This window comes from Leuciscus leuciscus, assembly GCF_965113295.1.
Source record: "Leuciscus leuciscus genome assembly, chromosome: 1".
Classification (NCBI taxonomy): Eukaryota; Metazoa; Chordata; class Actinopteri; order Cypriniformes; family Leuciscidae; genus Leuciscus; species Leuciscus leuciscus.
Window position 1 is genome coordinate 59,440,093 of NC_138725.1, and position 24,871 is coordinate 59,464,963.

Here is a 24,871-nt window from a genome sequence, read left to right on the forward strand (position 1 = left end):
TGTCAAACAAAGGAGCCGGACATTTTATTTAAAAAATATTTCCACCACAAAATGGATGATAGATATAGCCTTTGTTCATGATTGTTCAGGTGGGAAAAAAATGACAGAATGTAAGCTGATTGTCAGTGTTAGTAGACACATTATATAAACGAGTGGGTTTGAAATGTTAATGGCGTTTTTATTTTTATCCACCGGACTAAAGTGCACATAGTTGAAGAAACATCCAGTAATTGTCAGTATGTTATGACATGGTACATTTTGATTTAATATTCAGGGAACCAGTCCTTCTTCCACTTTTGACGATCACCATTATTCAAAATTTAAAGGAATTTATTACTAGAATAGTTTATTGCTCATCTGTTTTTCAAGTATCAAAAACTGAAGATAGCCAAGATATTTTAGTTCAAGTTGCTTTATTGCCATGACATTTGGAATATAGTATTGCCAAAGCATATGAAGACTTCAGATGCAAACGTTTTTCTTTAATATTAACATTTTTATCAGGCTCCTATGTATAGGTTTCTACCTAACCGACATGGGCTGAGGCTGGGATTTAGTGAGTTTGAAGTGAAAGTATTTGATGAACGTATACTATGTTCGGAGTGCATTCACTCAATATTATTAATATTTCGTTTTTGACATAGGTGGCTTTTAGAGGCTTTTGTATCGGAGGTCTTCATATGTAAATACAGAATAAAATTACACCACCAAAATAATATTAGGGGAAAAAACAAAACAGAAGAGGAACAGTCGATAATACAAAAGCAACAGATAATATATCTATTCTAATATTAATTATAAATTACAATGATTATTACAATTATATGCTTTAAAGAATATAGAATGCAAAGTATAGCAAACAAATACAATGGATTAACCATTTTAACCTCTCCGAGGATGGCATAGCAGCCAAACAAGCTGAAAAATATGTATATACAGTACCTTACACTCCATACAAAATGGTTAATCCATTGTATTTGTTTGCTATACTTTGCATTCTATATTCTTTAAAGCATATAATTGTAATAATCATTGAAATTAGTAAATTTCATTTTTCATTTACTAATGAAAAAGTTAGTGCTGCAAATTGTGGAAAAATATTCCCCTTGTAGTGGTATGCTTCCATATAAAGTTTTTCTCATCCTCTATTTGGTTCAAATTACAGTATTTGAATTTCATTCAAATGATATTCTCTCTCTCTCTCTCTCTCTCTCTCTCTCTCTCTCTCTCTCTCTCTCTCTCTCTCTCTCTCTCTCTCTCTCTCTCTCTCTCTCTCTCTTTCTCACTTTTCTGTGTAACCTTTCCCGGACTTTCTGAAATAAAGGTTGTGTCTTCCCCTCTAAAAGATTCAAAACATATTTTTTGAAAACTAAGTTTGTAATAGCCAGAGATGGTCTGGGGATTGATTTAAGCAGTAAAAAGTAATTTAACTATGAGCCAAAAATATACAAACTGAATCACAGAAGCAGCACATAGCAATCCAATGTCTCAGAAATAATATGATCGCAATCTGAAACACTAAAGGAATCACCACAGGCAGAGTGCAACAAGTTAATGAAGGCCAGTGACCGGTTCAGGCTCTCTGAGGCCCTCATGTCTAAAGATGCTCTTAATCCAATTGCACAATTTAATCATTACCTTCAGATGTTCAATGAGCCACAAGATTTTGAGCTCTTTCATCTAAAGTTTAACTTTTTTTTTTTTTTTTTCACAGATTGCCATTATTACTAAATAAATCATATTTCCCATAATAAAATCCAATTTCCATTCCCCCACCTCTCCCGCCCTCTTTATTGATAATAAAATAAAATAAAATGTAAAAAAAAAAAAACTGAACTAATGTTGTGAAATACTCCATGTAGCAGAAAGGAGATCATAGGGGACGATATTAGATTTGATAGTGCTAAACCTCAACGAGCAATTGCCCTCAAACCACCGGGTTATGAGACAGAAACATGCAGAAGATCAGGAGTGGAGCAATAGCTGATTTGTTTCCTGTGGACTGTGTAAGTTATACCTGCTGGTTTGAGAAGTTACAGTACACTCTTAAAAATAAAGGTTCCAACAGGGTGTTTCATCATAGAAGAATCATTTTGCATTACAAAACCATTTCAGTGGACAGTTTTTAAAACAAAGACTCTTAGTGTGAAGTACATTAATAATTCTAAAGTGGTCCTGTTATGCTTTTTCTTTTTTTTTTCTTTTTTTTTTGGGATGTCGCCTTTCGTGTGTGTTTTTAGCTGTTTGTGAATGTAAAAGATCTGCAAAGTTTCAAAGATCAAAATCCATGATAAATGGAGATATTGTCTCACAAAAGAAAGAACAGATTCTGAACTGCCTGAAACAAGTCCAGTCTTACTTTTTGCACAAACCTACGTAGCTTTGTATCAAATATGCATTATGCCAGCCAATGGTCTCCGTTGGCTGCCAGCAAACAATGTCTCCTTTGACCCTCCCTCAAACAATGTAGTTGTAGGTGAGGCCTGAAAAGTTTGGTTCGACATGTTGAGAAGATGCTGTTTTCTGCGGTGCGAAAGCAAATCCATTGTGCATGCACGTCCAAGGGATGAGGACTCAGGCTCGAATTGATACGGTAAAAAACAAAGTAACATGTGACAAAAGAAAACACACTGAAAGTCCATGAACAAAACTAAACTGAACTGAACGTGACAGTAATGCCATTCGGGCATGTTTAAGTGTCCTAAAATTCTTGTTAGTCTCACCGTATGCGCTTTTTCCCAGAGGAAATGTTGACATTTCCAGCTAATAGTTGAATTTCCTGTGGATTTTGTACTGGAAATGTTTTCAAAAGCAAATTTATTTTCAGAAATTTGACACTATTTTAAATATTACTGATGAAGTTTCCATCTGTAGTTGTAGTCATGTATAGACAGAAGTTAAAGAGCCAAGACATCTCTAAAAGACTGTTTCCTCTTTTTAACTGCCTAAAGTATTTTTCAGGCTGCATTGGTGCTAAGATTGCTAAACCCCCATGCTCTCTCAACACAAGAAAGCACTCTACAGAGGAAAGTGCAACAAGAGGGCATCGACAATGCGTCTCCCATTGCCTACAAGCTCCCTGCGGGGTCTGTAAGAGATAGGGTGCTAATGCAAGAATGTAGTCTGCCCCTTCCCAGCTTGCATCCACAGAGAACGCCCCACTTTTAGGAAGCATTTCATGTATTTAGTGAAGTATAAATTTTTCCAAAAGCCTGCAGGAGACTTTGTATTATAAAAACACAAAATGACAGTAAAATCCTGAATGTGAGTGCAAGCGCTCCCATAGGCTCATGGCCTGTGAATCCATCTGGCTATAGACGACTCGTAGTCTAGCCTGGAGACAGCAGCATCCCGAGGGGGAACATCTTGCGCTGTATTGGTGAGCATGCCACGGGTGTGTTGGTGCGCCGAGCCTCCTCTTAAAATAGGGCAAGCTTGATACAATGCAGGGATCAGGAGAGGCTGCTTTGAAAAGCCCTTCTCTCAGGATTTAGTTAAAAGAAGTGGCATCAGACGGGGAGAGTGTGAACCCCTACTAATGCCCAAATCATTGAAAACGTGGAGGGTTCTTAAAGTCCTTTAGTCTGACAGTTGAAAGGGAAAGTTTAAAGGTAGAGTGTGTAATTTCAGAACAGCACCCAACAGAATTGTAATGTTTTCGTTTGAACAGCCTGAATGGGCCGGACGTAATGTCATTGGCTCAACCAATGCAGTAAGTTTAGGGTGGGAGTTGGACCTGTTTCCTGGACCTTTGATGACTTTGATATGTTCATTTTCATTTGTATATATATATATATATAGGTATATCCTGCATGTTATATATTATTATTTTAATATTATTTTATACAGTTAAAAGAACTGTGTATATATATATATATATATATATATATATTTTTTTTTTTTTTTTTTTTTTTTTTTTGTGACTTTTTTGTGACATTTCAGAATATACACTAATGTTCAGTTTGGGGTCATTCTGTTTTTTATTTTGTCTTTTTTTTTTTTTTCGGGGGGTTATATATATGCAGCACTAAATTTATATATTTATATATTATATATTATATATATGTTTATTGAATTGCCGTAAAGCAGTTCGTGTTTCTCGCTCGTTATCGCTTCTCACGAGACTTCCTATTTCCAACTTACCGGGACGTTAGTCCCCATGTTGCAAGGTTGGTTTTCCGCCGGGGAACACTGGGGGGTGCGGGGAAAGTCACCATTCTCACCAGAACAGGTTATTTAACCATCCAAATGATTTCTAAACGGATTTATTAAGTTGAAATAGTTGCCAAGTTGATCATAAGTGACAGTAAAGACATTTATAATATTACAAAAGATTTATATTTCAAATAAATGCTGTTCTTTTGAGCTTTCAATTTATCAAAGAATCCGGAAAATAAAATGCATCACAGGCTCAAAAAAATACAACAAACAAAACATTGCAACTGTTTTAAATATTGATCATTAGAAATGTTTTGTTTTTTTGCACACAATTAACATATTGGAATGATTGAGAGATCATGTGACACTGAAGACTGAAGTATGGCATATATTGAAATAGTTTTACTGTATATTTAATCAAATAAATGCAGTTTTGGTGAGCTTAAAATTGTTGAAAATATAACAGAAATATATAAAAAATTATACCAAACCCCAAATTTTAAATGGTATTTGTGCAAATGTGAATCCGTTATTTTTAAATGGTTAGTCCGCCCCAAAATGAAAATGTTGTCATCATTTACGCAGCCTTATGACATTCCAAACCTATCTTCTTTTATTTAGAACATACAAGAATACAAGTATAATTTTTTTTGTCGGGTGGGTATCCACTGTTGTTGACCCCATTTACTTACATTGTATGGCCAAAACAGTGGCAAACACTCTTCAAAATATCTGTGTTTGTGTTTTCGTATGAAGGTGTTGGAACATGAGGATACGTAAATTGAGATTGAGATTTTTTGGGGATGTAAACTATCCCTTTAAATTGTTATCAGATGTTTTTACACACACACACACACACACACCTTTTAAAATTGATCATAATGCTTTTTAGATGATGCATGCTTTGGCAGACATCTGGGTGACGTATTTATGCATTAAAAGTAATGTATAAAAAAGTAATATTTTTAATGCCTCTTTGGGGGACTGCTATGTTATGTTGAGCAAATAAATGTATTCATTGTTCTCCAAATTCTCCAAAGTATTACCTCATCCCTAAAGCAATAAGCACATCCGCTCTTGCTGTTTCTGATTGATTTGCCGTCTGAGCAATGTCTTCTGGGTTAAATTGTGCTAGCTGGCTAGTTCATGAGCCTTATAGATTTCGTAGGCACTTGATTCCAGAATTGCCTTTCCTCCACCTGCTTGGACAGTCTGGTCCTCTGGTCTCAGTGGTCCGCCGGGTCTGCAGTGACCAGTGGGGGTTTGCATCACAGGCCTGTCCTGTGACGACCACAGGAATTCAGCGACAGATTTTTGCACCAGGAGGACACAGTCAGGGGCAAGAGAAAGGAAAGGTGCTGGGCCCATGATGGAAAAGCACATGATGCCTATATGCTCACACACACTAACCTGAGTGTTACGTGATCAACATATGCTTCCTGGAATCATTTGGCCAGGCTTTTGATATGATTTTGTCCAAAAACATAACATGTTAGGATTAACATAGGCATATGCATAGGCATAAACTTCAGCTTCATGTGAGTTGTTGTGCTATAAGCAAGCAATCCATTTGACTGAGCCAAAGCTAATCGCTTAATTAAAGGAATTATGTCAGGTTGGCAATCATCATGATAGTGGAAACCATGAACATCTGCCTCACTCATCACAGAGCAAACTATTCATAAGAGTTGGAAACAGTTGCTGGTTAGATGCTGTTATCATTAGTGTCAAGCAGAGCGGTGGAATGTGATGTGCAAGGCCATTGATTATGGATTAGGTTAATGGTCAGTCTGTGTGATGTTAAGTTATTTAATGCGTATTTTATCAATAATGCCACTGAGGGACACAAGTCTAATGTGGCAGCACCAGATAAGCATAATAATCTAGAAAATGTAAAGATTAAAGGATTGTAAAGGCAGTCAATACAATCAGTATGAAAAAGGACTAATGGGAGTGCAATTTCTTAATTTAACAAATACAAATGCAAACTTTTTTTAATATGACACTGCATATTAATCCAGTTTTATTTGAATAGTTCAAATAAGAAAATGGATGCTGCTTTGATTATTGACTAAGGATCCTTTTCAATACCTTCCAATTGAATTTTAAAATATTTAATAACAGTTCCTGAGTCCTCATATGTTTTTTTGTTTTTGTTTTTTTATCCCGCCAAGTTTTTTTTTCTTTTTCTTTTTCTTTTTTTCTGTCCCTGTAATGCCCCAAAAAGCTTTTAGGAGTTATTCCATGTTGGGATTTAGATGCCAGATATCTACAGGACATCAGTCTCTAATCTTCCTAATGTGTTCTGTGTGTGTCTGTCCCTTTGTGATCTTATAGAAGAAGAGCAAGCTGCATTACCACATTGCAGTCATCATAAACTACCTGGGACACTGCATCTCTCTGGGAGCCCTGCTGGTCGCCTTCATCCTCTTTATGAGACTCAGGTGGGTGAGTGCCTTGGCTGTGAGGGGTTTTCAAGAGCTGAGTGAGTGGAATTGAACTTCTGTATTAGTCACACCGGTGGACTTGCATGAGAGATAATCATGTATGAGCTGCTGCTGCTGCTGCTGCTACTACGTTGTAAAGTGAGTGGACAAAGGGATCTCAGGACAGTAAAGGATTTAGTTTCTTACCTTAGGCGGGAATTTCATTGCACAGATCCATTATTACTCAGGAGTCTTAAAGGGATAGTTCAGAATAGAAAGGGATACAAAATTGTGTCATCACTTACTCAACCTCGTGTTGTTCTAAACTTGTATGGGTTTCTCTGTTCTGTTGAACACAAAAGAAGATATTTTGAAGAATGTCGGTAACCAAACAGTTGATGGACCCCATTGACTTCCATAGTGGGGAAAAAAAATACTATGGAAGTCAATGGGGTTCATCAACTGTTTGGTTACCGACATTCTTCAAAATATCTTCTTTTGTGTTCAACAGAACAGAGAAACCCATACAGGTTTAGAACAACACGAGGTTGAGTAAGTGATGACACAATTTTCATTTTTGAGTGAACTATCCCTTTAATGGAGTCCTTGGTTATGTTTCATTTAAAGGTGAACTGTGTCATTTCTTTGCCACTAACTAAATGGAATTGCAGAAATAACATTTCAAAGAGGCTTCCCCATCTGCCATTGGATAATCATATAAATCACAGCATTCTCCTTCAGTGGCAGCTTCAGATTTAAATCTTAGGTTCTGTAGATCGCTTTTGCCTGTGCAAATAATCCCAAATATCCCAATATCCCCACGAATGATCCCTTTTCTGGACAGCTCTGCTAATGTGTCCAGTGTCCTTTGCTTGGATCAACTTTAAATCAGTTTAACTAAGAGAGACATGGGCCCAGCCCCAAACACAAATATAGGCTGTCTTCTTGTCACATCTCTTCAGTACATCAATTGATTTTCCAGCTGCTGACCGAAACTATACATCAGGTGGCCATCCGAATGACAGGGAACAGAGAATTATATATTCCTCGATGAGATCATAGGCGGCAAGCCCTTCTTGGACTCTGAGTTTCTGAGGTCCAAGGACAACCTGTATAGGTTATCTCTCACTTGTCAAGGCACCTGAGTAATCGATATGCCATGGGTCAGCGGAGTGCTCCCCGGCAATGAGATTTCAGACTGATGGTGTAGAAATGAAGATACCTTACCGGGATATCAAGGGCATGCACACTCCTCTTCATCTTGGGTTATTCCAGTCCGGAAGTATCATTGAGCTGGCTCTCATTATATTATACTCAATCAAACTGAGAGACTTGTTTTCTGTGGGATCGTGTCCAATGCTTAATTAGCCTGGATCAATGGCGTGGCAAACTGGATGTGAGGAGGAGGGTCATCACATATTTCAGCATTCCCACACACTCTTTGGTGTTAGTGCCACAGATTGGGCCAAGTGGACAGATGAAATATCCATGCTGTTTAGGATTATTTAGACTAGATTATCTCAGACTTAATCTGCCTTGATTAATCCGGGGAAGATATTCTGGCATCTTTCCCTGGATTTCTAATCAAAATCACGCTAGGAGTCAGCTTATACGCAGTTTTACTGGATGCTGCTTTTCAAACAATGTGCCTTACTGATTACCCTCTGTCTGTCTAGCTAATGTTCCAAAGTCAGTGTGCCATGGATCGATTGAGGCTGGGTGCAAGTGTACAGAGGTCGTGAAGTTGCAGTTTGGCTGAATTGGGTCCTCTAGCAGGGGAAACTGTGTAATGAAATACACGGTGAACAGATGTTCAGGTTAAACACCAAGCGTTCTTGTTCTCAGACCTTCCAGCCATGCTGTGTCTGCCCACAAGGACAGAAGGACAGGAGTATTAAATTGGCTTATTAATGTTTTAGCAAACAGCATTTGCACAGTAAGGGTTCCCGGATTTGGCAGTGTTTTTAGGACACCCTCCATGAATCATAAATATTAATTTAATAAATGTTATTTTTAAAAAAAAATGATGTATACATTAATTATAAATGTTGGCTCAAGTGCTCTGTGTTTGGTTTATTTAAAGAGGTCCCAAATGTGAAGACCCTGAAAGATCAACTGTGTGAAATTGCATTATTTTATTTTGGTAGCATTAATGTTTAAACAGCAGCATCAATATGGGATTTTGTATATCATACTGTGATTGCAATATTTGTCAAATAATCAAAATAAAACCAAACCATTCAGCTGTAGTGTTTAGACAAGATCCAGTCAGGCAATCAGAATGAAGTACTCACTGAGCTAATGGACCTTACCCTCATTAAATGAACTAGCAACTTTATTTAGTTAAGAACTATATATTTAGGACTTACTGTATTAGGTAAATACAGTTGCAATGTTTGGTGCCTTACTGCATTGTGTAAGAGCAGAAAATAAGACTTATAATCTGCATATTAGATAAAGGCATCCTATCTAAATGTTAACATGCCGATACTGACAGTAGCAAGAGGGAATTGACTACACTCTCACTAAGATGACAAAACACTGTAACCTCAAAGGTAATATTAGGAATGGCCTGTGTATTCCACACCAGTGCTCACCTGTCAGCGGAGTTTACCCCGGCTCCTCTGTCATTCACAGGATGAGTGGTGCTGGGTAAAAAACAGGGGGCATCAAAGTATGAAAGGAGAGCAAAGCTGCTGTGGCATAATGACAAGACGCGGTTGGCAGCTAGCTGTTTTCATCCTGTTTCTTGACAAAAGGCTAGACTGGGAGGACCTTCCTGTCCTGTGTGACACAAAAACCTTCTTGCATGTGCCCTGAGGCCAGAGACAGGAGGGAATTCACTGAAGGAGTTTGACAGTAAACACACCATAGCATTTCTCTGCATATAATGCCTCAAAATAAACCAAATAAATGCAAGTTGAAAATAGAGGCTGCTTTCATAATCTTTACCCCACAGGGGAAGTGTTTATATATATATATATATATATATATATATATATTTCTTGGGAAAGTAGTACATATAGTTTTTCTTTGAAAACTGCATAGTGGCTTTGATTATGTGTGTCTAACTAAATTGAATAATGCTTCATTATTTCAAACAATCAAAGCTTTCATTTAAAACAAAAACCAAACAAAGCAATTGTGCTTGTTACTTTCTCTAACTAGATTAGCATGAGTCCTGTTACATTTTGCTGACGAACTGTCCATTAGATGTCCTCTGGCAAAAACAAATTTATAAAAATGACGACATAGCACTTTGTTAAAACTGCCCCATTAGTAGTATAAGCTTTTTAACAGTTTTCTGGTGTAAATGTTTTTAAAGATAAAGCCTATTTGGACAGGTCTAGTTTTCCCTCAGGTGGTCATGTAAATTTGTGTTTCACAAATCCATTTTGTGTTATTAATCCTGTCAGAATCTAACATGATGGTGCTTTCCCTCAAACATCCTCAGTTAAAATAATGGAATAATTATGGTCCTCTGAGAACTGTAATCCTGTCTGGATAGGAAGGTCTGTGATTGTGGTATATTATTATTTCACATAGCTTTTCCTCATTTGTTTTGACCTTTGTCGAATACTATGAGCTAAAATTGTTTTACTGCCTGCTGCTCCTTCAATATGGACATTTTTGCCAACTTTCTGGGTTTAATAATAGTTGGTAGTACTGTTGGCTTCCCATCTGAACATTACATACATATAAACATACACACATATATGCCTACGCATATATGTACGCATCAATCAATCTCTATGTATAGATACGCATCAAAAGTGAAAGTAAAGGCATTTAGAAAGTTACAAAAGATTTCTATTTCAAATAAATGCTCTTAAATAAATGTTCTTTTAAACTTTCTATTCACCAAAGAATCCTGAAGACTGGAGCAATGATGCTGAAAATACAGCTTCTCCATCACAGGAATGAATTACTGTACATTTTATAATGTGTTAAAATAGAAAACAGTTATTTTAAGTTGTAATAATATTTCACAATATTACAGTGTTTACTGTATTTTTGACCAAACAAATGGAGCCCTGGAGAGCATGAGAGACTTTTTACAAAAACATTATAAAATGTTAACTTTTGAACAGTACTGTGCTCCCATTTGAATAGTGCTTTAGTGATGTGATAGCCTTCCATTAACCTCTTAAATGCGAGTGATTTCTCTCACTCCTGAAACATTCAGAAGAAAACTTATTCTTACTTTAAGCAGCACTAGATAAGGAGGACCTCTGCTCTTCTATTTCCGTACATGCTTACGCAATGAGGTTCAGCAGGGGGATAGAGTCAGCAGACCTCAGAGCACATGGCCGCTGTATGAGGCGATGGCACTTCGCCAGCACCCCCACCATTCTGTGCGAGTGGACAGACAGGTCGCTCTTACTGGGCCCCAGCACGGGATGTTACCAGTACATCTGCACACCATTTGGGCTCAAGGACGCTCTAGGGTGCTCGTTCCTCTAGTGCCGCAGGCCCTGCGCAAAGCAGCCATGGCTTGTTAGCACTGACCCCCTGCAGAGCGGCCTGAAATGCTTTAGCTCCCTGAAAGTTTATAGTTTTTGTTTATGGCTTAAAATTGTCTCACTCTGTGCTTTTGCCTGTGACCCTCCTCAGTATTAGCCGCAGAGGATCCGATTGTGGAGCCCAACTGATAGCAAACGCTCTGAGCGGGTGATTATTCTTGAAAGGACACATCTTAACCGGAAAAGGCCTGGGGCAGTGGATCAATAGGAAGCGAGTGATGAGGGGGAGGACTTGAATAGACAGCTGTGATAATGCACTCCTATTAGTGCAGGCACTGGGAATACTAATAACCAAAACACATGCAGTCATGAGCATGCACCGGAAGATTGCAAGACCCTTACAGAGACTCAGAAGTAAGAGGCGTGTGAAAGGAAGAGATGCTTAAAAAAGCATGGAGATTGAATGAGTGGGGATTAATATGTTTTAAGGATTGATTTTAGCACTTAGGCCAAACCGAACTGAATTGAAATGAATCAACACTGAACTGACTCGAACTGAATAACAACACTTTTGTCTTTTGTAAAAGAAATTCTATTTCAATCATAATTATGCTGCATGAATAGGATTCGTTCTGTGGTAATAGTTTGTTTAATGAATGTTACAGCAGGCACACTCCCAGGTTTCCACTGGGGAGAACTTATGGCCACTTGTCACCAGCACTGCCAGCTTGTCACCACCACGAGTACCCCCCTTATCCCCACCACCACCCTCACCCTCAGCGGCAATGGTGTTGGTTGGCAACATGAGCACTCAGGCCCTGTGTGTGATCTGAGTGTGGATTGAACAATTAAAGATTTGCTGACCTCCCGCTTTGAGGTATTGCAAAAAAATTAAGGACACCATTTTAGTCCTTAGGGGTTGTACTGGTATGAAAGGAGTTAATGCTTTATTAACCTAATTAGTACAATTCTTCCTCACATCTGATTAGCCTGTGAAAATGTTTTGTTCATACCAGACATGAACATTCCTTTAAAATACCAAGATTAAAATCTGCTTCATTTCTGTGCGTGTGTGTGTGTGTGTGTGTGTGTGTGTGTGTGTGTGCGTGCGTGCGTGCGTGCGTGCGTGTGTGTGTGGCATAATGGACAGCTTAAGAAGTGGATTTTGTTCTAATAAGTGCCAGCCAATTAGAATGAGAAGAGATTTTAAGGCACTCACTCTAATTATTAGCTGCTTAAAAGAATTCTACGTTCATGTCTGGTTTATAAATCAATCACAATTTTCTCATCCTCTTTTGCTCAGTCAGTTAAACTTTACTTTTGACAACCAATATTAGTACTAACAGTGATAAGGCCTTGACACATGTTATTAAGACACTCTAGGGGGGAAAAAGTGTAATTAGTCTCCACTTTGTCAAGGTGAAATCTGTGAGCTGTCATAGCAAAAAATAGTGCTCTGATTAACTGCTTGGGTGGTAACTGGAGAAGGATTGTGTTCCTGGCCCATGATCCATGTCCTCACATATGGAACCCTTGGAGTTTAAAACACTGGCTGTTTATTTATATAAAGAATACTCATACACCTATCCCAGTAAGCCATGTTATTTATGAACATCATCAAAATTATTTTTGTACACAAACCATGAAGCTAGCTTCTTTGTATCAATAAAAAGTACAACTTTAAACTTATGTGGATTTACTAAGAATAACAAAGACTGAACGCATGAATACTAAGTATCTTATTAATTAGTTTGCTTGATATTTTTTCTTGACCATCCAGTCACATAACAACATTTAAGGAAGGGTATGGAGAGGCTAGCAATAGCAGGCTAGCTTTGAAACCATAAATTGTTTCTGAATGAAGAGCAAAATCCAGCATCTGTTAGCGTATAATTTCATATAATAGCATATAACCAGCATATAATTAATTTTTTCATAATCTTACATCCCATCCCGAACCTCATCATGTTTTCTTGTTTGTGCTCATCGATCCAGAAGGAACTGCGTCCTTTATATCTATTATAAAACTGTTTTTTTTCCACTTAGATCAGGAGTGGATTTTCCAGTGCTTGATGTTTAATGATGAATAATTTAGGTGTTTCACACAGCTGCTCATACTAAATGTGTTGCACACAAATACACTATCAAATAGAGGTTCATGTCCAGATGATGTAGGCTGGATTGGTATTGCATGTGTGGCCTTTTCCTGCGTGGCTCACAGGGATTTAGAGGCTTGTTTGGAGCACAGGGGGATGGGAAACAGGGTCAGTCACACTCCAGTAGAGCCACAGTGGACATCCATGTGCACGTCTACTGGAAGGTCATTGGAAGATAAGACTCACTTGCAAAAAACGTCACTGAGCTTCAGGGAGTTGGTCTGATAATAAATAGTTCACACAAAAAGGACAATTATGTCATCATTTACTCATCACAATGTTGTTTCAGACCTTTGTGGTGTTATTTTTCCCCCGCTTGGATTACAAACGATGAGTCTTTACACAGCTCTTTGACATACAACACGATAGTCAGTTCATTCTCCATTTCACATATTCTGAGAATATTTGAAACATTCTCTCTTTTGACACATGCACGAACTAATGCCGTTTTGTTGCCAATATTGTCAAACATGGTGTGATGCATTGATAAGGCATCTGTGATTGGACACAAATAAGTTTCAGGGAAGAATATCAAAGATTTTCTTTTAATATATATATTTTTTAAATCAAACAAATCCATTGAATGGCTTCAGAAGATTATTGCTCTCTAGACATAACAACATGGGCTCATTTTATATTTGTGTAATTTATTTAAAACTCCAAAAACTTACCTATACATACAATTCACTGCAGTTTCCAGTTGAAATGAACAGTAGTGGCAGTAAAACACCAACCATTTTTATTTATTTTCACACAAATTATGATTAATGGAGCAGATTATTGAATTATTGAACTTATTTTCACATAGTTCCTTGAAAAGTACTATGTTATGACCTTATGTTTTGGGTAGGGTTTAGTGTAAATGGTACATTAAACGTGACGGCATATTAACCTTTTAGCGCCACTCACCGGACATTTTATTCCCGAACTGCCACAGTATGTGCAACATTAATGTAACGTAAACTTCAACTTCAACTGTCGCATGCCAATCACTGCACATTTCACTTTGAAATTGAAGTCTGGTTTTCCAAGGGGTTGCAATATACACTACTTTTTTTTCTTTTCTTTTTTTGACATGATTAGGATGAACTGTCATTGTATGGGAAAAAGTGAAGTGTGTGTGTGTTTCACAGAAAAACAACAGCATATGGATTTAAATACAAATTAACAACACATTTTAATGACTAGCACAATTTTCTTTTATCAACAATATTTTTTACACAGATATTTATGTTGTAAACACAAAAAACATTAATCAGTTCTCTTTTTGAAGTGGCATTAAGCAACTGAAAACTGCAGGGGGTAAAATTAATGAGTCATGCAGTAAGAGTCAGATCTGTTAGCTGGGAAAACACATCCTAACAGAAACATCTCAAAGAATATACCATTTTAACAGGACTTAATTAACAGAAAAGTAGAGCCACATTTATCCACAAACACTTGCCAGCATAGTATATTTACACTGTGTGTGTGTGTGTGTGTGTGTGTGTGTGTGTGTGTGTGTGTGTGTGTGTGTGTGTGTGTGTGTGTGTGTGTGTGTGTGTGTGTGTGTGTGTGTGTGTGTGTGTGTGTGTGTGTGTGTGTGTGTGTGTGTGTGTGTGTGTGTGTGTGTGTGTGTGTGTGTGTGTGTGTGTGTGTGTGTGTGTGTGTGTGTGTGTGTGTGTGTGTGTGTGTGTGCGTGCGTGCAGTTTGTTCATCCGTAACTAATGAGAAAGTAATGTCAGAGGCAGCTGCTCAGAGTGTTGTGTGAACGAGGTCAGGGAACTGCATAAGCAGCAGATACGCTGCTGCTAAACGCCCAAAGCTTCTGTTTCCACAAGGACAACACTGGCCTCACAGCGTCTTTCCTCAAGATAAAAGTCATCCTCACCCTCCACCATTGTTTGTCTACATTCATCCATCACACTAGCAATTGCAGCTCAGCCAAGCTTCCATCAGTTAACTGTGGAGGAAATTAAATCAAATAAAGACTTGAGGCGAAAACCTTTGAAATGCAGCGTTTTCAGTATCTACGGCAGTTTTTGGATGGTATGCGAGGGGAATTTTGTTTGTTTGTCTTTTAAATATAATAGTTGGGGCTTTCAGTTTAAAAATATTAAATTAACATTAACATTGTGTCTATAATTTTACCGTATTATGTCAACTAATAAGAAAATGTATGTGTATATATATATATATATATATATATATATATATATATATATATATACAGTGGGTACGGAAAGTATTCAGACCCCCTTACATTTTTCACTCTTTGTTATATTGCAGCCATTTGCTAAAATCATTTAAGTTCATTTTTTTCCTCATTATTGTACACACAGCACCCCATATTGACAGAAAAACACAGAATTGTTGACATTTTTGCACATTTATTAAAAAAGAAAAACTGAAATATCACATGGTCCTAAGTATTCAGACCCTTTGCTCAGTATTTAGTAGAAGCACCCTTTTGATCTAATACAGCCATGAGTCTTTTTGGGAAAGATGCAACAAGTTTTTCACACCTGGATTTGGGTATCCTCTGCCATTCCTCCTTGCAGATCCTCTCCAGTTCTGTCAGGTTGGATGGTAAACGTTGGTGGACAGCCATTTTCAGGTCTCTCCAGAGATGCTCAATTGGGTTTAAGTCAGGGCTCTGGCTGGGCCATTCAAGAACAGTCACGGAGTTGTTGTGAAGCCACTCCTTCGTTATTTTAGCTGTGTGCTTAGGGTCATTGTCTTGTTGGAAGGTGAACCTTCGGCCCAGTCCGAGGTCCAGAGCACTCTGGAGAAGGTTTTCGTCCAGGATATCCCTGTACTTGGCCGCATTCATCTTTCCCTCGATTGCAACCAGTCGTCCTGTCCCTGCAGCTGAAAAACACCCCCACAGCATGATGCTGCCACCACCATGCTTCACTGTTGAGACTGTATTGGACAGGTGATGAGCAGTGCCTGGTTTTCTCCACACATACCGCTTAGAATTAAGGCCAAAAAGTTATATCTTGGTCTCATCAGACCAGAGAATCTTATTTATCACCATCTTGGAGTCCTTCAGGTGTGCTTTCATGTGTCTTGCACTGAGGAGAGGCTTCCGTCGGGCCACTCTGCCATAAAGCCCCGACTGGTGGATGGCTGCAGTGATGGTTGACTTACTACAACTTTCTCCAATCTCCCGACTGCATTTCTGGAGCTCAGCCACAGTGATCTTTGGGTTCTTCTTTACCTCTCTCACCAAGGCTCTTCTCCCCCGATAGCTCAGTTTGGCCGGACGGCCAGCTCTAGGAAGGGTTCTGGTCGTCCCAAACGTCTTCCATTTAAGGATTATGGAGGCCACTGTGCTCTTAGGAACCTTAAGTGCAGCAGAATTTTTTTGTAACCTTGGCCAGATCTGTGCCTTGCCACAATTCTGTCTCTGAGCTCTTCAGGCAGTTCCTTTGACCTCATGATTCTCATTTGCTCTGACATGCACTGTGAGCTGTAAGGTCTTATATAGACAGGTGTGTGGCTTTCCTAATCAAGTCCAATCAGTATAATCAAACACAGCTGGACTCAAATGAAGGTGTAGAACCATCTCAAGGATGATCAGAAGAAATGGACAGCACCTGAGTTAAATATATGAGTGTCACAGCAAAGGGTCTGAATACTTAGGACCATGTGATATTTCAGTTTTTCTTTTTTAATAAATGTGCAAAAATGTCAACAATTCTGTGTTTTTCTGTCAATATGGGGTGCTGTGTGTACAATAATGAGGGGGGGAAAATGAACTTAAATGATTTTAGCAAATGGCTGCAATATAACAAAGAGTGAAAAAATTAAGGGGGTCTGAATACTTTCCGTATACCCACTGTATATATATTCAGTCAATATATGAATCACTATTCAAGATTCAAAAGTCAATGTATGATTCATTTTATTTCCATTTTGAAAATATTCACTGGCCTTCAGCAAACAGAATTTTTTCTTTCTTTTTTTTGTTGAAGTTTGCTACAATGGATTCTTCTTTGTATTATCTTTGTTTTTTTTATTTGTTTTTTATTAATTGCACTAAACGAATGTTTTAAACTGTCAGCTCTAACTGTAATATTACTAATCAAATTAGATGAAAAAGATATGAAATGAGAAAGCTTGACAGCACATTTGGCACTCAGTCAGATAACCTTTAATATGCAATTATAAATCCGAGACACTATACAAAAACATCAGTGATGACTTGAGTTTAGACGTCAAGTCTCATCTCATCTCTTCTTCATAAATCTCTGAAGCTGGCGATTACCATTCAGAAGACGGCACGCCTTCCCATCTGTCACAAAGAAAATTGCATCATCATTTTCACAATCCATCCATCCATCCTCCAGATGTCAGATGTTTTTTTCTCCCCAACGTGTTTATCACAGATAGTTTTGATAGACGGGAGTTTATTTATATCCCTTCTCAAACAAAATGTCATTTCAGTACTTTGATCTTGCTGTAAAATCTGACAAACAGTAAAAAATAATTAGCTGAGGTAGAGCTTCCAGCTGAGAAATGTTGTTTCGTCTCATGCTTGGGTAAAGGATCTGCTTAAAGAATAGTGACTCCATGTCTGTGTGAGAGAGGCTTTTACAAAGAACATTCACGGATACTTTTTATCTTTATTCCAGGCCTCTAATGGAGCCACTCTCCGATGTCACTTTCAAGACATCTCACCTCTTTGATATGTTACCATCACAGCTGAATGGGTGTTTATATCTCAAGGAGGTCTGTAATACCTGGAGAAATATGTCTGTCCATTAGCATTCCCATTCATCAATGACAGATGGGAAATAATTGGGCTATATATTAGATATTTTAAATATTTTAAATAATTCTGGTGTATACTGTTTTTGAAAGGAGTCTCTTATGCTCACCAAGGCTGCATTTATAAAAAAAAAATCTTATTTTTTAAAAAAAAATTTACTGAAAAAAAAAAAACTGTAGAAACAGTAATATAGTAAAATTATATCTGTCTGTCTGTTTATCAATGTCTTGATGCTTAAAAAATCTTAGCTTTAAATCCATTCTGTAGATTTGTAGAAAACTGCCCGCCATCTGGACCCGCCTACAATTCAAGCATAAAATTGCACTATAGCACATTTAATTAAAAACTTATGTTCTTTTTGCAAGGAAATGTTTAGGAAAGTATTTGCCTCTCATGCTGATGTTGTTTTCTTTTTAAGTTTGATCTGCTAATGAGATACACAGGCAGAGAGATAAAAGCTTTGGTGCTGAGCAATGTCATAATTTGTTTCCTTGCATCCCTTGCAATAAATGAATTTCTCCATGACTAGCATCTTCCTGCTGAGATGACGCACAAATGCACAACTGAGGCAACTGCTAACTGTGTGTTTATGGGATCTGTGTGTTTCAAATGTGTTTATAGATCTGTAGTGAATGTGAAATGCATTAGTTTAATATTTACAAAAATAAGCATTCCAGAATGTTCGATTTTTTTTTCATTTATTTTATAGACTTTATCACAGCATAGTAATTGAAACTCCCATTTCTTTGTTAATTGACAGGAAATGTTATTGGTCGGAGACAACATGAAAGCGACACATTTTTGATTGGTTGAGGTCAATTCAACAAAATCTCCCATCTCTCTGTTTTACATTTGTTTCCTTCGAGCTGTCAGAATTAATTGGAAAAGAGGTCAGAAGTTCATAGAGAGAGTGAAAGATCAGCTCTTATGAGCATAAACATTTCAGCAGCCAGTGGAACTTAAACTAATCAATGACATATGATAAACTGGTTTAAATAAGTGATGTAAAATCAATGCCATGTGTCTATTTATCATCACTTAATAACCCTTAATAGGTTAACATTTCCAGAGAAAGGATAAGGAATAAACCCTCATGTTTCTGGGTACATTTCATCTGGCATAACTCCACTTTCAACATGCATGGAGAATGTCAGCCCATTTTCCATATGAACTGGTAATATGTCACATGTGATCATTATGACCCATCTGTCCTTAGCTTTGAGAGTTACATTTTAAAAAATAGAGATTATTTAATGGTGCTTGCTTCTAATTTTGATTCGTAGATGATTAAAACGTACTCGGTTCTCTCTAGAGAGGAAACGAGTACTGCGTAATATCTTACGCTAGGGGAAATCTCTTTTCCGCGAGATACTGAAGCCAAAAAATTATCCTTAATTTTGAAATAATGTAAAACGCGTTGCGGCAGCATGCAGACATAGGCGAGACAGCTCGCGCGCCTATTGGCTGCCCTGCGGCAACTGCAGCAGCCTATCGATAAGGCCCTATCGTGACGTCATCACCAATGGGGGCGCTTCGCGCCCCATACGTCACGTCCCGCCGAAACGGGCGTGGCCTGGGGCTATAAATATAGCATCGAAAGGCTAGCTTACCGGTTTTTCATCGCCGGAGCGAACCGGAGCGTGCGCAGGCACGGCAAGATACGCAGTACTCGTTTCCTCTCTAGAGAGAACCGAGGTTACGTTAGTAACCGAGTACGTTCTCTTACGAGAGGTACTCTCGTACTGCGTAATATCTTACGCTAGGGGAAACAGTGTAAAACGCCGTGCATGCTATGATCCAGCACCAAAGTCCCAAGGGCAGGTGCCCGGGCTCATGTAGTACATGATCATAAGTGACTCACAGAGAGCCCAGGAAGAGTGGCTAGAATAGCATCATTCCTGTAATGCAGCATCCTATAAGAACAGTTATAGTGATGGTATTTACTCAGTCAGGGCGACCCCGGCCTGGACTGATGAATATAGTGGGTCTTACACATTGCCCATAGAGCTGCGCGATCTAAACGAGCGTTGCTCGCGCTATTTCGGTATTCTGGGCCGGACGTACTCGGGGCAGACAGTACCGTTTTTTAGACTGAAAGCAGCTTAGCTTGCAGAGCGGGAACCTCTAGGTTATAAAACCTTATAAATGTAGACGGGGAGGCCCAGCCTGCCGCCATACAGATATCTTGCAAGGCAATCCCACTAGACCAAGCCCACGACGAGGCCACGCCTCTCGTGGAGTGCGCTCTGACACCTAATGGGCACTGCAAGCCCTTAGAGGTGTAAGCCAGCGCTATAGCATCGACTATCCATCTGGATAGGCTCTGTTTCGAAACGGCGAGTCCCTTAGAACGTCCGTAGAGTGAAACAAAGAGCTGCTCCGTCTGTCTGAAAACAGACGTGCGGGACACATAAGCCCTTAGCGCCCTGACTGGGCAAAGGAAGCTGGCGTCCTTCTCCTCGTTAGAGACCGGCAGGGCAGACAGGGAAATTACCTGTGCCCTGAACGGTGTATTGAGGGATTTAGGGACGTACCCGTGCCTTGGTTTGAGTATGACTTTCGAGTCATTTGGCCCAAACTCCATACACGTCGCGCTCACTGAGAGCGCTTGTAAGTCCCCTATGCGCTTCACTGAAGCGAGAGCCAGAAGAAACACCGTTTTGAAAGACAAGTGTTTGATATCTACTGACTGGATAGGCTCAAATGGGGCACCCTTCATGGCCTCCAAGACCGTAGAAAGGTCCCATATGGGGACTGAGGGAGGTCTGGGAGGATTTAACCTCTTAGCTCCTCTAAGGAACCGAATGACCAGATCGTTCCTTCCTAGTGACTGACCAAGCGTTGGTTTGGAAAACGCTGCTATAGCCGCCACATAGACTTTGAGCGTGGATGGGGCTCTGCCTTCATCCAGTAGCTCTTGTAGGAAGGAGAGAACCTCCGTCACTCCACAGTCCAGGGGTGAAAAGCCGCGTGCTGTGCACCAGCTGGAGAACACTGACCATTTTGAGGAATAGAGCCGTCTCGTAGAGGGAGCTCTAGCCTGCATGATCGTGTTTAACACTCCCTCTGGGATATCAGAGGGTACCCGTTGATGGCCCACGCATGTAGGGACCAAAGCTCCGGGCGAGGATGCCAGATCGAGCCCCTGGCTTGAGAGAGGAGGTCCCTCCTCACTGGTATTGGCCATGGGGCAGTGCTCGTCAGCTGCATAAGAACTGGGAACCAAGCCTGGTTCTTCCAGAACGGAGCAACCAGTAACACTGAGCATCTGCTTTCCCTGATCCGCTCTAATACCTGAGGTAGGAGCGTGATGGGGGGAAAGGCATAGAGCGGGCAGCGGGGCCAGACGTGGGCCAGCGCATCCCTGCTCTTTGAGAAAAATTACGGGCAGTGAGCGTTTTCTTGAGACGCAAACAGGTCTATCTTTGCTCTGCCGAATGTCTGCCACAGCAGTTGGACTGTCTGCGGATGCAGTGACCATTCTCCTGCTGGAACATTGTTCCTCGACAGTCTGTCTGGTCCCACATTCAGGTGGCCAGGCACATGCGCTGCTCTGAGCGAGCGCAAATTGTGCTGAGCCCATACCAGGAGGCGTTTCGCTAACCTGTATAGGTTTCGGGATGTGATGCCTCCCTGGCGATTTATGTAGGCTACCACTGACATGTTGTCCGAGCGGACCAAGACGTGGTGTCCTGCTATTTGGGGACGAAAGCGCCTCAGCGCGTTGTCGACTGCCATCATTTCCAGGCAGTTTATGTGCAGAAGCTTTTCCCGTTCTGACCACTGGCCGAAAAACGGTCTGCCCTCGAGCAGTGCTCCCCATCCCGAGGTGGAGGCGTCCGTGGACACCACCCTCACACTCGAGGAAGTCCCCAGGCTTACACCTGACTGGTACCAGTCGGTCGCTCTCCAGGGTATCAGTGCTGAGACGCATTCCTGATCGACCTTGAGACGAAAGAGACCTGAAGTCCATGCTCGACGCGGTACTCGTGCTTGTAGCCAGAACTGCAGTGGGCGCATGCGAAGCAGACCCAGCTGGAGAACTGTGGATGCTGCTGCCATGAGACCGAGCATCCTTTGAAACTTCTTTAGCGGGACTATAGTGCCGCGGCGGAAGGATTCTGTCATGCGCTGAATAGTCAATCTGCGCTGTAGCGATATTTGAGCTGTCATTGACAGCGAGTCCAGTTCTGTGCCCAGAAAAGATATTCTCTGACTGGGAGACAGTGAACTTTTCGCCCAGTTGACTTTGAGACCCAGATTCTCGAGATGTTCGAGTAAAATGGTTCTGTGTTCTATGAGCTCCGTATGTGACTGAGCTAGAACCAGCCAATCGTCCAAGTAGTTCAAAACTCGCATTCCCCGAAGTTTCAGGGGAGCGAGGGCTGCGTCCATGCACTTCGTGAATGTACGGGGTGCTAGGGACAGGCCAAACGGTAGGACTGTGTATTGATAAGCCTGGCCCTCGAAGGCGAATCTCAAAAATCGCCTGTGACGTGACGCTATTTGTATTTGGAAATACGCGTCTTTCAGATCTATTGACACAAACCAGTCCCCGTGGCGAATTTGCACGAGGATTTTCTTGGTTGTGAGCATTCTGAACCGGCGTTTTGAAAGCGCTATGTTCAGTTGTCTTAGATCTAGAATGGGTCTGAGACCCCCGTCTTTTTTCGGAACCAGAAAATATCTGCTGTATAGCCCCCCTTCGCTCTGAGCTTGAGATAAAGGCTCTATTGCCCCTTTGCTCAACAGTTTCGCAATTTCGGTACGAAGTACACTTGCTACTTCCTTTTCTACCGTGGTTTCGACTCGCACCGCACAACGGCGGGGACGTCGAGCGAACTGTAGTGAATAGCCTCTTTCTATAATGTTCAGTACCCATTCTGATACACCGGGAAGCTTTGCCCACGCATGTGCGTGCATAGCTAAGGGTTGAATGAGATCGGAGCTCTGGTCGTGACATAGTGGCGACCGGGGAGCTTCGGTATGCTGTATTATAGACACCGCATTTGCAGCGCTCGAGGCTGGGAGTGTTTTGATCACAGCGGGCGGTTCGCCCGCGCTCGGCTCTCTCACGGCAGGTAGCTGAGAGACGGCGAGCGTGGGGGAAACCGAGGGATTCGTCATGTCTGTGAGTGAATGTGGGCGCAGGACAGCGGGCACATTTGCACTGAAAACACCATCGACCTGAGTCGGTTGTATGTGTGTTGGTTTCGTTTTTACAGAAACCGAGAGACATGCAGCGTGTAGTGTTTGTGGGCACTGGGACGTGGGCACGTTCACTACATTCTGTGCGCAATCGACATGAGTCGATTTTATGTGCGCGAGCCCTGTGGGGCGGGCTGTGTCTGTGTGTAGGAATGGGCACTGGGCAGTGGGCATTTTTACTACACTCATAACACCGTCGGCCGTGGCCGGAATACCAGAAAATACACTCTTTACAGGATTTATCTGGGTCGCCGTGAAAACGGCGTTTGTGTACAGGCAAGCGGGTAATGTAACCGACTTGTTTACTGCAGAGTACACTGGAACAGTCGCATGTAATGGAACTGGACGAGCGGGAAGTTTTGGTGGAAACCCGGCCGCAGCGGGGCTTGAACACCGTCGTTTTCCTAAGCTGGCTAGGAAGACTTTGAGGCCTCGGGCTTCATCTCAACCTTCGGCCGAGTCCCACGCTGTGGGGGGCGGCGGCCGGCAGAGCGAGAGCGTGGTCTCTGGTCCCGGGCCTGTCGACGCTGTGAAGCGGCGGCGGGGGGCGGTGGCTGCGAGCTGCGAGCAGACGGCTGTTTAGAGCGGCCTGATGCGGAGCTAGAGCGCTTTGGCAGAAAGTGCTTCATGGCCTGCGACGTCTTTTGTACCTCAGCGAATCTGTCCGCGAAATCTTTGACGGACGATCCAAAGAGGCCAGTAGCAGAAACGGGGGCGTCGAGGAACACAGAGCGCTCCGAGTCCGGCATTTCTGAAAGCGTCAGCCAGAGGTGTCTCTCAGCAACGGTGAGAGAGGCCATGTTCCGCCCTATGGCCTGTGCAGCGGATTTCGTAGCGCGGAGAGCGAGGTCCGTAGCGCTCCTTAAATCCGCCACGTTGACTGCTTCCATGCCTTCCTCGTCCAGCTTTCGGAGAAGGTTAGCTTGGAAGATCTGGAGAGTGGCCATAGTGTGTAGCGCTGATGCAGCCTGCCCAGCGGCGGTGTAAGCGCGACTGTGCAGGGTGGAAGTAGCGCGGCAGGCTTTTGAAGGTAGCGCCGTCTTAGTCCGCCGTCCAGCAGAGGGCGGGCAAAGATGGGCTGCTACTGCCTCCTCCACTAGAGGGAGAGCGAGGTATCCTCTGTCTTTGGCACCGTCCACCACGGAGAATGCCGCCGAAGCAGAGGAACGTAGCCTGGCTGAAAAAGGGGCGCTCCAAGACTTTGCCAGTTCTTCATGAAGCTCAGGAAGAAACGGGGCGGGTCTTGAGGGCGTGGAAACGCGGTCCCCTTGTAGAAAACAGCCGTCCAGACGGTTGCGTGTAGGCTCGGCGGGCGCGGACCACTCGAGGCCGAGGCTCTCTGTGGCCTGTGTGAGCAGACGCATCAGCTCAGCTTCAATGCTGGCCCATTTTCCTGACGACTCGCGGGCAGAAGAAGGGGCGAGGTCCACAGAGCTCGCCCAATCCTCGCTGTCCGAAGCCAGGATAGAGCAGTTGTCCTCCTCGAAAACTGCCGCTTCTTCCTTGTCATCTCCGGCGGAAGCGGCGGCCAGCGGCGGCCACTGTCCGGGAGTGAGAGACTCGAGAGAAGCAGACGGCGAAGCTGGCAGGCGCACCGGCGAGCTTTTCTCGGTGGGAGGCTCAGGGATCCGCTGAGCACGGCGCTTTTTACGGCGCGGCGTCGAAGCGGGAGGTGCAGGCTCGTGGAAAGTTGCCATGCGAGTC

At 41.6% G+C, this 24,871-nt stretch overlaps 1 protein-coding gene across 2 annotated transcripts in view; it reads left to right on the top strand.

Annotated features, from left to right (window-relative positions):
- The window catches only part of crhr1 (corticotropin releasing hormone receptor 1), a 136,334-nt gene that overhangs the window by 85,988 nt on the left and 25,475 nt on the right, over positions 1–24,871 (top strand). For both annotated transcript variants that reach the window (XM_082184077.1, XM_082184078.1), the window contains one exon: positions 6,496–6,602. In XM_082184077.1, the coding sequence (XP_082040203.1) occupies positions 6,496–6,602 (107 nt within the window). The remainder of the gene's footprint in view (positions 1–6,495; positions 6,603–24,871) is intronic.